General features: G+C 36.9%; 2 protein-coding genes and 1 long non-coding RNA gene across 3 annotated transcripts in view; all 3 read right to left on the bottom strand.

Annotated features, from left to right (window-relative positions):
- Positions 1–1,979: 1,979 nt before the first annotated feature.
- LOC122774232 lies at positions 1,980–3,169 on the bottom strand. Its single transcript, XR_006360973.1, has 2 exons — positions 2,273–3,169; positions 1,980–2,123 (listed from the first exon to the last, which is right to left on the bottom strand). It is a non-coding gene; the product is annotated as an uncharacterized LOC122774232 (long non-coding RNA).
- Positions 3,170–3,202: 33 nt separating this feature from the next.
- On the bottom strand, positions 3,203–8,535 carry LOC122774231 (lipopolysaccharide-induced tumor necrosis factor-alpha factor homolog). Its single transcript, XM_044033331.1, has 5 exons — positions 8,478–8,535; positions 6,010–6,159; positions 5,792–5,845; positions 3,965–4,112; positions 3,203–3,878 (listed from the first exon to the last, which is right to left on the bottom strand). Exons 2-5 carry the CDS (start codon positions 6,140–6,142, stop codon positions 3,773–3,775), a joined length of 441 nt encoding a protein of 146 aa, XP_043889266.1. The 5' UTR covers positions 6,143–6,159; positions 8,478–8,535; the 3' UTR covers positions 3,203–3,772.
- Positions 8,536–8,538: 3 nt separating this feature from the next.
- Positions 8,539–14,119, bottom strand: part of LOC122774683 (collagen alpha-1(XIV) chain-like) — a 119,553-nt gene continuing 113,972 nt past the window's right edge. Inside the window, exons 47-48 of the mRNA XM_044034158.1 lie at positions 13,679–13,834; positions 8,539–8,636 (exon numbers count right to left, since the gene is read on the bottom strand). Of these exons, the coding sequence (XP_043890093.1) occupies positions 8,539–8,636; positions 13,679–13,834 (254 nt within the window). The remainder of the gene's footprint in view (positions 8,637–13,678; positions 13,835–14,119) is intronic.

Below are 14,119 nucleotides of genomic sequence, written 5' to 3'. Positions count from 1 at the left end.
AAATCTGCATGTTTTTGGACTGTGGGAGGAAATGGGAGAACCCAGAGCCCCACACACACACACACACACACGGGGAGAACATCCAAACTCCATGCAGAACCTGGGTTAAAATAAAAACTAACTCACAGAAATAGTAATTAAAGAATAAAAAGAGTGAAAACATACAAAAAAAAATATGAGCAAAAAATAATAAAAGCTATAAAAATGTCCAGAGTCTCATGGGCTCTCGATTCGAAGCTAAATCAAATGACAAAATGAAAACAGTATAGTTTTAAACCAAAGATTCCCAGCTAAAGTGAAAGAGTCGCCTATAGTGAGAAGACAGGGAAACCTGAATCAGCTGTCATTACCATAAATTGCATTGCAATGATTTCGCATAGGAATAAGGTTGATTTAAGGCCCTGGAATACACCCACATCCATCCATAGCTGGCAATCTGCTGAGCCAGTCAAGACAGACGTGATGTTATGTAAGCAGCAGAGGAGATAGCAGAGGAATGGGCTGAGGGATGAATGAATGAATGAATGAATGAATGAATGAATGAATGAATGAACGAATGAACGACAAAAGCTGTCATTTCAAATGCACAGGCTTCACTTACAGTATAATATGTTCTTGTTTGCATTAACAACATTTTCAGGATTCACAAAATGAATGTGTGAAATAATCACTTCACTGATTCACTCTATCATAAATGGCATAAATGAAATACCTTTTGTTTGATAGTATCTGCTTAGATTAGATGGTAAATTGTAACCAGAGTAGTTAGATACAGCGTTTACCAGACTTTCTCTGCTGGTTGCTAGGTAACCAGTGGATACTTCAGGAAGTTTCAGGCCCCATGAGCTATTTCCAGTCTTTATGCTAAGATGCTATAGTGGCTTGTTGCCCCCTAGTACATAAACATAAGCAGTATGATAAAAGTTTACAATATCTTTTAAAAATGTTTTTTGACATTTTATTAAAACAAATAAATAATTTATCACAAAATAAAGGATGAATGGATATTTTAAAAAAACATTATGACTCCAATGCATGTGTATCACCATGATTCATTAAAAAAAAAATCCACGATGAGTTACACAACCAAATGTTTGTTTAACATTTTTCCTGATGTGTAAGACATTAAATTCACTGACATTAAAACACTTTAAAGACCTTTAATATTAAATTGAGCTAATGTTTGCTGTCTGTGTGTTGTTTTCTCCTCCTCCGTGTGCGTTTGACACAGACTGCATGGAGAAACAATCGAGCAGTGAAGTGCTGACTCAAATCATCAGTCCCTAATCTGGATAATCCAGTAGTTACTTTGGTCACACTCTCACAGGGCCTTGTTAAGTATGGGGCCATCCCATAATCCCACCTCAGGTCTCCTCTAACAGACACATACAACACACACACACAAATATTTGAGCTGGATGTACAGTTACACATGGGAAGTTCTGGGCTCGATGGCTCTGCAGTCCCAGGGGCTCACGTGCTCTGGAGACAACTTTAAAACACGTCGCTTTCTGTTTTTCATCAATTTTGGACAGTTAGAAACCAGTGTTTGGAAGGAGGAGGGGGGGACAGGGAGAGGGGGCTTGGGAGTAAAGGTTCAGTCCACCTAAATCGGCAGTGCGATCAAAATTTTGCTGCAGAATTTTCGAATTGTATATATTTATATCACTTTGTTTTTTATGTTACATGTCCTTTATTTTGTTGTCATTCTACTTTAGTTAAGCATTTTTTATCCTTGTTTATCTTTTACTGGATTTCACTGCCAGTACTACATGTCATCATATCCTATCCTGACTTATCTTATCTCTATTCTATTCTATCAGTCATCCATCCATCTTCTACCACTTTATCCTCCACATGAGGGTGGCAGAGGATGCTGTGTCAATTTCATACACACACACACACACACACATGTGGGTAATCATGTTATTAATTTGCGCACAATAACTGGAAGGTACATTAATAACATCACTTTGCACTTTAGTCACGATAGCACTTTATTGGCCATAGCTTGCACAGTACATTTTGCGTATTACTCTATTGAATACTTATCGAGTTATTTATTAGACCGTGTGACCGCAGGTGATTGTATGTCTTCGGGCAGGTGCGGCACTCGGCTCCGTCTGCAAGAGAGTAGAGCGGGTTGAGCTCTGACGGAAAGATGTGTAATTGAAATGATAACAGTGTGAAGCATGTGCAGAGTTTATAGCTGAATGTGTTTGGTGCAATATCGGGTGGAAGAAGTGTGAAGGATATACGTGTTAACACTTACCTGTCCGGTACTGTGTCTGCTCCAGGGTGCGCGGCCAAAAGATTCCCTCGGGGCACGGGCACCATGATAAACGTTCCGTGACAGACCAAGTGGCCGGATAGGACGGGGGGGGGGGTTCAAATGTTTGGTGGTTATTTATTGTAAAGATATTTTATAGGTTTATCGGCAGGGGCATATCAGTAACAGAAGAGTGATGAAGATTAGGTGCTAAGGGTAAAAGGGAAAAATTGTCACTTGGTAAAATAACCATTTGATAAAATTTTAAGTTTACCTTATTAGTGGAAGTGTTGCTGCAATTGAAATGAAATAATAATAAAATGTGAAATGGAGAAACCTGACCAGTTCTTTGGCGTCATCCGGCCGCTCACCGGTCGCCTTTCTCATTCACACACACACACACACACATATACAGTGGCATTTATGTGTGAAGCATTGTGGTAATTTTGTCGTCTCGCAGCCTTTTGGCTCTATCTACTGTCTATTTGCAGAACTACAGGAAGCAGGAAGACTGCCGTTCTTGTAAAATTAAATTTGGGCTTTAACCAAGCACACAAGCAGTATGGAGAATATATATCTATATAGCATGTAGCTATAGTCATAACTCAACTTGTGATAAGACTGCAAGTATATCTACTAATGTGCACAGTGTAAAATAATAGCAGTTATATAGTACTGTATAATGAATGCTGTCATATTAATGTATAAAGGTTGTATAAAAGTAATGTGGAACGTAAGTGGAACGTTAGGGGAAGCACAGGATAACCCAGGGGGAACCTTCAGGGCACGTTCCCAGAATGTTCTGGGAGCCAAAAATTGTTAGCTGGTATGTTTCGAGTCGACTTGGCGTACCACAGGTGGGGATAATGTCTGCTGTCATTTGGCTAATAACTGAAAGAGCTTTTGATAATGAATTCAAATGAAGAATGAAAGTTATCATAATCAGTTTATTGCCAAGCAGTTATTATATTTCAGTGATTAGTCCATATATTCATTTTAATCATTGTAATATATATCAGTGCTTCATAATATTGATATTCTTATGCTCAAATATTTATTTATATTTGTGGTCTCTATTTTTATATATAAAATATCAAATAGGCACAAATCTGATTAAAACATTCAGTATGCCATTAAAATGAAATCGTTATAATACATTTAGATGCAAACAGGCACATCATTTTGTCTTTCATTGCATTCCAGAAAAATGTGTCATGAAATTATCAGAAAAAGACAAAAAAGGCATTTAACATTGGTGCATATTATATCGAGACATTTCTCAGATCACAAAATCTGATCATCATAAGTAAAAAATTTTTACACGATCACGTTTCATGACTGTACATTTTAATAAATCACAAGAAAATAAGAAATGATAGCTCTTTAGTTAAATTAAAGTGACACATATCGACGGATGGATTAATGCTGGTGCCCCTGACGTCTGATCACGACTGCTCTTACGTCCTTCTGTTGTTACAATTAAATATACAGTAAGGTGGTGATTCACCTGCGTTTATAGACGTGCAGCACGGTGTCACATATGGGGCAGGAATGCACCACATCTTTGCAAGAATCCACGCAGAAGGGAATGAAACAGCAAGGCCAGCACCTGCGTCAACGTCAGGAAAAATGCTTAATAATTTAGTGTGTTTGTGTGTACAGTATGTGTGTGTGTGTGTGTGTGGTTCCACTCACAGGAAAAGTCCAAGTAAGCCACAGATCAGCCAAGTGAGCATACCACTTCTGTACTCGGTTTTAGTGAGAACCGAGGTTTGGCAGCGAGGACAGGTCATCTGTCCAGGACCCTCAGTTGGCATGTGCTGCACAACCACTACTGATTGCACTGTGACAAGAAGCAACACAACTTGTTATTATTATTATTGTTGTTGTTGACAATTACAACTCACACAGTCTCACAAACCCACCTTGCAAGAATATCTGAGTGGCAAACAGTGTGGCTGTGTATTTAACTATTAGAGACATCACTGAAAAACTTAACTTAACCTTTCTGTTACCATCCTGTCGTCACAGACAGGATTTGGCATGCGTACATCTCATTACCGTAACTCCTAGACGTTTGTGTTATCTAGAAAATTCAAAAATGATGGACTGGTGATCTGTCCAGGGTGTAGTAGTTTCAGTAGTAGAAGTTTTAGAAGTTGTTTTACTGGTAGCTTAGTAGTTTTAGTGGTGGTAGTTATTTTAGTTTTAGTTTCGGTAATAGTTTATGTAGTAGTTGCTTTAGTGGTAGCAGTTTTAGTAGTACGTTTACTGGTAGTTTTGTAGTTGTTTTTATGGTAGTAGTTTTACTGGTACTTTTGTAGTTTCGGTAGTAGTTTTAGTAATAGTTTTACTGGTAGTTTAGTAGCTTTGGGAGTCAATAAAGCAGTGGGGCAGGCGCCAACACAGGGCTTCAGTATGATGATAGGAGGAAGTGTCTAAAAGATGGAGCCAGTTTTTGATTGACAGCCTTTTCAGCCTCAGTCCTGTGCGGATTTTGTGATGAAGTCTGTAGACAAACAGCTGCTCATTGTGTGTTATTTAGTCACTGATATAGAAAATTTTCATTTGTACATATACACTGTAAATAAAAACACTATTATAGCATTTCAGTTTTACATAGTAAAGCAGAAAGCAGAAATAATGAGCTTTGTGCCCATATACTTGTCATTATGGTAGCCCCCAGGACTTCCACGGAATGACCTTCCAATCACAGACAAGATTCAAGATTCAAAATAAATCCAGGTGGCCTGATTGTCATGATGGTCACACAACTGTCTCTGTGTTTTTCAGAATAGCCATGTTTAGATCTTGTGTCGCTGTTACAATCCCACGCTGCACGCTTAGTTTCATGTCAAGACAGACAGACGCAGAGGCCACAGTGACATTGCGCTAGTAAAGCAAGATGATGGCTGTAAACTGGTTAGAGCTTGACTGAAGATATGAAGAAGAAACCCACAAAATGAAATGAAATGCTACTACGGTACAGAACGCAGTTATTTGACTGTGCCCCTGTGCTGCTGGTGTATACACACAAAGGCTCCCTCAATCAGGTCATTGCTTGACACAGCCCATTTTGAGATGAAGATGCTTTACGTTCATTAAGTTCCTAAAGAACAAGCAAGCAGAATAGCAACAACAAATATTACCAAACATTACACACTGCAACTTTAATTTGGGAAAAAATTGGTGCCATTTCAACTGTTCTACTTTCTTAATTTATCTTCACCCTTTTTTTCTTTTTCTTTTTTTTACTTTTGTTGCTTGCTTTCATGTCTGGTGGTGTTTACAATTCCCTTTATGTACGTCTCTACTTTTCCTCTGTTATTATTGCACTCGTCTATAGGTCTTCATGTTCTTTGTTTTGTTTGTTTGTATACAAATTCAAATATCAATAAATCATTTTCCAAACAAATTGGATAAATTCATGTACAACACAATTTAAATAACATTTTCTTTATTTTGGATTAAAATCATTACTTGGCACTGCCGTTATAGCTGATGCTGTAGAGCGTCACTCACCGGGGTGCACGATCTGCGGTTGTTGCTGACTGTAAGTGTAAGCGGGCTGTTGAGCTGCATATGAGAAGAACACATTTTGCTTGAGAAAGCTCTAAAGGACAGAATCCAGTACGTGATGCCCAACGGCCTCTGTAACACATGTACAAGAGATATGAACTATATCTCCGTACAAGTGAAAAAGTGATATCAAGTGATAAAATAAAACAGATGGACGTTACCAGGCTGAGCAGGATATCCAGCGTAGACTCCAGTGTTATAAGCTCCAGCATTGTAGTTTGCGGGGGGGCCTGGGTATGGCGGCACTGGTGTGTTCATCATTGGCGGCGGAGGTTCCAGACCCTTATTATCCATGATGTCTATTTGATGGACTAAAGGGGAAAAATATCTGGTAAGAGCAGGATTAACCTCTCGACCTCTTCACTATACTCGTACATGTGGGATGGACTTATCTGGGTGGCAGAGAGGAAAGACACACCCATGATAATTTGCCGTGGGAATAATACACAACTCCTTATATGGACATCCTGCATGTGTGTGTGTGTGTTCATAGGTCACATATTGAGGCTTTAAACAATGTGGTGTTTTTTTCCGTCTTCTTTTGTGCTGTTGAGTCAAAGTTATGATTAATTTTATATCACATTTTTAGTAGCGATATAAAGCAACAATGATTGTGCAGAAGTCACAAAATAGACTGTTTTACATTTTTTTGTTCATAAAAACAAGCCTGTGATGTATTTCCTAATTTCACAAATTCAATCCGATTTTAAACATTCTAAGTACAATTTGCTCAAGTGTGTTTATATTGCTGGTGAAAAGTATTATCTTTTTATCCAACAGATTGCCGATAGGTTTTGCTGGAAAAAAGAATATAAGACACGCTATGTTGCTACATTCTTATAGCCTCTAGCCTCTGTATATACTGTAAGTTCAAACATAGTTATTGAAAAAAGCAGCCAAAATGCTGTGTGTTCTAAGGGTCAAAACCAGGACCCGTCTGCCATTTAACACTGTCACAACACGTCTGGGTTTAGTAAACTATTATTTTAAAATCTATCTATTAGTTGAAAAAGCATTTAAATCAGACAGAGTTGGGACTTTAGATTTTTAAATGATTACTTTGTTGCTCACTGTTACTACTTTTCTGCAGCTTATTTTAGACATACAATCTGGGTTATTTTTTTACTTTGTTTAATAAATGTTTCTATCATTACCACACGTGTCTGCACTGTATCTGTCATTGCCATTGTTCGTTTTATGCATTGTTTTGAATGGGTATTGCTGAAAAGAGCAATTTTCCCCCAATTAAAGGGAAGAGATTAATCTACAAATACCCAAATGAGGTCCTCCAATTGCTATTAGTCAATGACAATAGAGAGAGTGAAGTGTTTAAAATGTGTTTCTCTTTCTTGTATTTCATGTTACTATGTCAACACTGATTCAGAGGTATGATTGTGAGCAAGCAGGTTTGGTGGCATTACATTTTAACATAATAAAGAACTTGTTTACTAGTTTCACTTTGGTGTCACACCTTAGCATCTCTGCTCTGACGTCACGAGTCCCATTGTCTGCACGTCTGTGAGGGGTCAGTGCACCGGACACAAAACATAACCCCCTGCACACGGCAGAATGAAACGGATTTGCAAATATGGAAAACGCGAAATAAAGCACAGGGAAGAATTGCTGCAGTTCACTCCCAATGGTCAAAACTAACAACACAGCGCACCATGTCATTTGTCATAGGAAGTCACACTTTTTGCCAATTATACTGTAGTATGATTATAAACATACTTATAAAACAGTCGACATGTTGAGTCAGTATTTCTGTGTCTTTTTCAACGTGTGCTTTAATGAATCTCATATCAGAAAATGTCCAAAGGAAACGTCAACAAGTCAAAAGTTTTCTTGTGCGTGATACATTTTCTTGTCTTTGCTTGTGTTGTTTCTACTTGCAGAACATTTGCTTATGTTGCCTGTGTGTGTCGTACGACTGGCAAATGTGTCTCTTTTGTTTGCGGGCTTTTGTTCTTGAAGTGTTACCAAAGGACGTTCTCCTTTATTAGCACGCGTTTTCTTAAGCCGCATTGCACTCAACTCTCACATGACTGTGAGTCATAAAGTGCTGAGTCACGACATAGAGTTACATTACAGCATAACCTATAACATATAAAGATCAACATTGCAGTGAATCGCGTTTACCGAGAGTATGAACGGACAAAGAATGAGCGGAGGCTCTTGTTAAACCTGTTGTATGAGTTCATTCACATGATTCATGATTGCTTTCAGAGTTCCTGTCATGTCATTGGTGAATTGAATAAAACGTTATCAAATAGCCCCGGAACATGACACACACACACTCATAAAACAACAGGTGAGGTTCACTGTAGCTTCACCCTCGACACAAAGTACAAAACATACACGTGAATAATCTTTACTTTGACTCCAATTCAGCAAAGGTTATTTTTTGACTTCTCTTTCATGGCATTCAGTAGTAAGTCTTCAAAAATAGCTCAACAGCCTTCTAGGCGTTTATAAAAATATCGTGTAGTTTTTGTACAGAAGTTGTACCGTGACTTTGTTTTAAATGAACAAAGTCAAGGTTCTGGTACTCGCGTATTACATCTTTATCTCCACTGTTTCCGTCTGTTACATTTCCTTGACAATAGAGCACCAATCTGTTGCTGCTTACCTTGCGGAGGGGAGCAGGAATCGTTCTGAGAGACTAATCCTGCTTCCTTTAAAGACAAAGGTCATTGTGATGTGTCAGAGGGAAGGTGGAGCAACACCGTGGAAACACCTGTGTTCATACACACCCCTCTCTTATCACAGCGCTTAATGGAAAGTTTCCCTGCAGAAGACATGAAATAGATTAACATACAGTTTTTGCTTTCAATAGATCTTGTCAAAAAATTCAGCCACTTAATCAGACAAAAGGTCAGGGTTCATTGTGGGATGTATGGAAAAGCTGCCAATGTAAATAAATGTGCTTATTTGCAAGGGAGAATATGCTCACCAGCCACTTTGGTAGAACTACATGGATGCAAATCACAACACAGCAACTCAATGGACGTAGACAAGTAGGCTCAGAACGTTTGGGTGTGACTTTCAAAGTGACTTTGAATGTGGCATGATTTTTGATTTGAGCATTTCAGAAACTGCTGATCTCCAGGGGTTTTCATTCAAGCATGTCTACGGTTTTTACAGAGAATGTTCTGAAAACGAGTAAAAATATACCAGAGGTCAGAGGAGAATGACCACTGCTACCAAGACAACAGGGACTCATTTAACCACCCATCACAACCAAGGTATGTAGCAGACTATACCTGAATCTCCATGTCGAAGGCTTGAAGCAGGAAGCCACAGGAAGATCACACCAGGCACTCTATTGAGTGTCCTGTGTACCTAATAAAGTGGCTGGTAATTAGAGCAGAAACAATTACTCGATTAATTGATTATTAATCCATTACTAAATGAATCGTCAACTATTTTGATAATTGATGAATCGGTTTGAATGTTTTTTTCATGATTAAAACAAGATTTCTGATTGTTTTAGCTTCTCAAGTGTGAATATTTTCTTCATTTCTTTTCTTTTCATCTTCTCTTTTTTACATGTAATGCTGCGTAGTGTCCACTGGGTGGAAGCAGTGAACCAGGAATGCTGACAAGGAGCTACTGTAAGTTAACCAAAAATAGCATAAGCTCACAATTCCTGCTGCAGTATCACATATTTAGTTGTTTACTTATTTGTTATGTAGTTGTTGTTTTTTATTAGTACAGTATGGATAAAATGACATATTATGTACATACCATATTATGACTTTTTTGAGTGATTTTGGACGACATACTATGCTATGACTTTTTTGTCAAAATTTGGATGACATACTATACTATGACTTTTTTGACCGATATTGGACGACATTCTATTGTAATATGACATTTTTGACCGATTTAGTATGACATACTGTACTATGACTTTTTTTGACTTATTTTGAAGACATACTTCATACTGCTTTTATTATTGCGGTTTTTGACTATTATAGTATACTAAGTGACGCTTTTTGAACGATTTTGGACGTTCTACATACTATACAATGACATTTTCGTGGTGATTTTGACGAAATAATTATACTATGACGTTTTTGTAACTGGGATTTTAGATGACATACTATATGACTTTTGACCAAATTTGAACTTATTAAACTATAATATGACATTTTCAAGGTGATTTAGCTTTACATACTATGCTATGACTTTTTTGACCAATTTTGGATGACATACTATACTATGACGTTTTTGAATGATTTTGGATGACATACTATACTATGACATTTTTGACCGATTTTGGACGACATACTATACTATGACATTTTCGTGTGATTTTGGACAACATACTATACTATGACATTTTTGACCGATTTTGGACGACATACCATACTTTGACATTTTTTACTTATTTTGGAAGACATACTATACTATGACATTTTCGTGGGTTTTTGGACGACATACTATACTATGACATTTTCATGTGATTTTGGACTACATACTATGCTATGACTTTTTTGTCAAATTTTGGACGACATACTATACTATGACTTTTTTGTCAAATTTTGGACACCATAATAAAGTATGACTTTTTGTCAAATTTTGGACACCATAATAAAGTATGACTTTTTTGTAAAATTTTGGACGAAATGCTTACGTATGACTTTTAGTCAAATTTTTGACGACATACTATACTATGACTTTTTTTCTCACATTTATGATTTTTTTGTCAAATTTTGGACGATGTACTAAAGTATGACTTGTTAGTCTCATTTTGGACAACATATTAACTATGATATTTTTGTCTAATTTTTGACGACATACTATACTATGACTTTTTTGTCATATATTTTATGTCATTATTTTAGTATGTCGTCCAAAAAGTCACTAAAATGTCAAACTTTAGTATGTCGTCCAAAAAATCACAAAAATTTCATACTTTAGTACCTCATCCAAAATTTGACAAAAAAGTCATTGTATAGTATGTTGTCTAAAAAGAGACAAAAATGTCATAGTTTAGTATGTCTTCCAAAATGAGACAAAAGTCATATTTTAGTATGTCGTCCAAAAAGAAACAAAAATTTCATAGTCTAGTATGTCGTCCAAAATGAGACAAAAACGTCATAGGTTAGTATGTTGTTCAAAATGAGACAAAAATGTCATAGTTTAGTACGTTATTCAAAATAGTCTTTGTTTAGTATGTCGTCCAAAATCTGACAAAAGATTCATAGTTTAGTATGTCTTCCAAAAAGTCACAAAAATTCATGGTTTCGGATGTTGTCTAAAATGTGACAAAAAGGCATAGTTTAGTATGTTGTACAAAATGAGAGAAAGACAAAAAAGTCAGTAAAATGTCAAAGTTTATTATGTCGTCCAAAAAGACACCAAAATTTAGTATGTCTTCCAAAAAGTCACTAAAATGTCATAGTATAGTATGTCCTCCAAAATTTGACAAAAAAGTCATACTTTAGTATGTCCTTCAAAATTTGACAAAAAACTATTAATTAATTAACTTTCCTAACCTTTCCAAATTTGAAAATTCACAAAATTTTGCTGATAGAGACAGACAGTTTGGGTCAGTGACAATGTGTAAACTTCACAGTGGAACAACTACAAAAGCCAGATTACTCTTTATGAGCTTCATGAGAATAATAACTGTGTGAAGAAACGGCTGTCAGAGTGAAAACAATACTTCTTATAAAAGCTGGTTTATAAAATGAAAGCACCAGACGTGGTTCAACTGTTTAAACTATTTACGTTAAGGAAATTAGCAAAACAAAAGACAGACGTTGATTTAATACCTCAGTCTGTTTTAAAAATATCTAATGACAGAATAATGTTCAGCTGCAAAAGAACAAATACAGATAAAATAAGTCTAAATAAACAACGCTGTTTTTGTACAGTCTGGATGTTTTGTGTTCTGATTTAGTTTCGGGAAATAATCCAGTCAAAATGTTATTTTTATTTCACATGCCAGAGCCTGACTTACTGTGAATAATTTCTGTGTCTGCTTTTGTCTACGGCAGTGATATGCAAACGTTTTCTGTCATATCCCCAACGTTGGAAGCCAGAGAAGATTATCAAGAACATGTGTCTTGTTTATTTCCGTGGTGCAGAATGAGAGTTGCATGCTCAATTTTGCCCAATCAGTCAGAGTTTTTAGACACAAAAGACTCTTAACTCAGAGTGAACTCGGTAGCAGGACAGACTTTGATATGTTTTGAATTTTACAGATGTGTTCATGATTTCTCTTCTGGTAATCTGAGCTCCACATTTAATACTTTTCTTCTCTTTTGACATTTATTATTTAGCATTAAAGTGTGTTTCTGGCTTCATTTAATATGCTAACCCAGAGAAGAGTTTTAAAGGCATGTTTAAAGCTTTTTGAAGTGTGGTTTTATTTACACATTATCAGCACCGACTTCACCTAGAAGCCTTTTCTTTCTAAAAACCTTTGTAAAGTTTATAAACCACTTTCTGCTTGAACCAGTGTCCGTAGAGAAAATCTGTGAATTAACATCATGGCACACAGGATTTGTTAATCCACTGCTGCCTCTATCAGTAATTCAAATGTGTTATCTTGGGACTTTGGGGTTTAAAATCCTTTGTTTTAGTTTACCTAAGTGACAACCTTACCAAATGAGGAAGCAAAAGACCTGCAGATTCCCAGATGTCCCCTGAGCTAAGAGCACTTATTTTCTATAAATAAAAACTTTGGCTCAGGACAATAAGCAGTTCATAAACTTCAGTTTCCAGGTGAAAAAGGCTGTCTAGAAACTGAAAATTGAAAACTGCTAAAAGTGGCAAACAGTATTACAGACTTGATCAAAATGGACGCTGACCGACATGGACATGGCTCCACAGGCAGGAGAGGGGAAGGGAGGGGGAAGTGTCAGTGGTGAGCTGTTACGACAGTGAGGATAAAGCGGTAGTTAACGGTGGTGTTGTAAAAATATGGACTCCAAAACTGTAGGGGGAGCTCCATAGAGAAAAAGGCAAAACAGCAACCAGACTTGCAAAGGTCCACATTAAAATAAGTCCACATAGCTTACATCCCTCATTTACATTCTGGTCAACTGATGCTGGTGGTATACAGCTCTTTTTACAGCCTGTGTTTAATGAACCATTTATCTGATATATGGGGTTTTGGGATCAGACTGAATTGTTGTGAAATATTTTTCTGCTATCTAATCCATTTATTTTAACCAGTATTGGACTGCACTGATACTGAATATCATCAGATCATTCTTAGTTACTAATAACCAGTGTTGTAATGTAACAAAGTACAAATACTTTGTTACTGTACTTAAGTACAACATTCATGCATCTGTACTTTACTTTGTTTTTTATATTTCTAGCAACTTTTACTCCACTACATTTCCTATCTAACTTTCACTACATTAACTATCTTTGTTATTCGTTACTACCAAATAAAATTAGAAGGAAGAAGAAAAGTTGGTAATGGTCTGTATTTATATAGAACTTTCTAATCTTGATGAGCTGCTTTACACTACACTTTTCACCAATTCATACATCTTTCATACCCATTCACATGCTTCAACATAGGGTCACATACTAGCAGAGCCAGGAATTGAACCCACAACCTTCCAGTTGAAAGACAACTCCCTACTCCTCACCTTTTTAGTACTTTTATTTCTAAAAACGTATGTACATTTTATATCAGAACATTACTTTTGATACTAAACTACAGTAAATGTCATATACTTTAAAACTTTTACTTAAGTAATATTATAAAAAGTGACTTCAACTTCTACCAAAGTCATTTTCTGGAAAGATACTTTTAGGTACTTTATATAAGACCACTAAAAACAAATGAATGAAACTTACCTCCCACATTGTATCCCAGACAGGAGTTCTGGTCACAGTATCCTGGTGGGCCAGCTGGTCCCGAGCTGCCTGGATTCCCCTGCCTCCCTGCTGTCCCTGGGTTACCAGGCCGACCAGGTGGGCCCTGGCTGCCTGTCCGTCCTTCACCTGTCAGACCTGAGGATGGAGGAAAAGAATGTTATAAGAGACAAGCAAGCGCACACAGTCATTTGCCAAAAAATGCTTGACAAATCAACACCTAGTGAGAAGGTATAAGAGAAGACAGAGAAAATAAAGTGAACAAATGTGCCATCACAGGCTGCATGCTGTCATCAGAGTATCACTTCTTCAATCTCCTCCAAATCCCCCTCTGCTGCAGCAACAGCATGCCATAAAGAAATGGGGACAGCGAATGTGTGCTTGTCATTTCAGCATCAAAGAGAGATGATAGTGAATGTCTTG

The sequence above is a fragment of the Solea senegalensis genome, linkage group LG9 (genome assembly GCF_019176455.1).
Source record: "Solea senegalensis isolate Sse05_10M linkage group LG9, IFAPA_SoseM_1, whole genome shotgun sequence".
NCBI lineage: Eukaryota > Metazoa > Chordata > Actinopteri > Pleuronectiformes > Soleidae > Solea > Solea senegalensis.
Note: the sequence above shows the minus strand (reverse complement) of the source record. Positions and strands in the feature narration are given on the sequence as shown.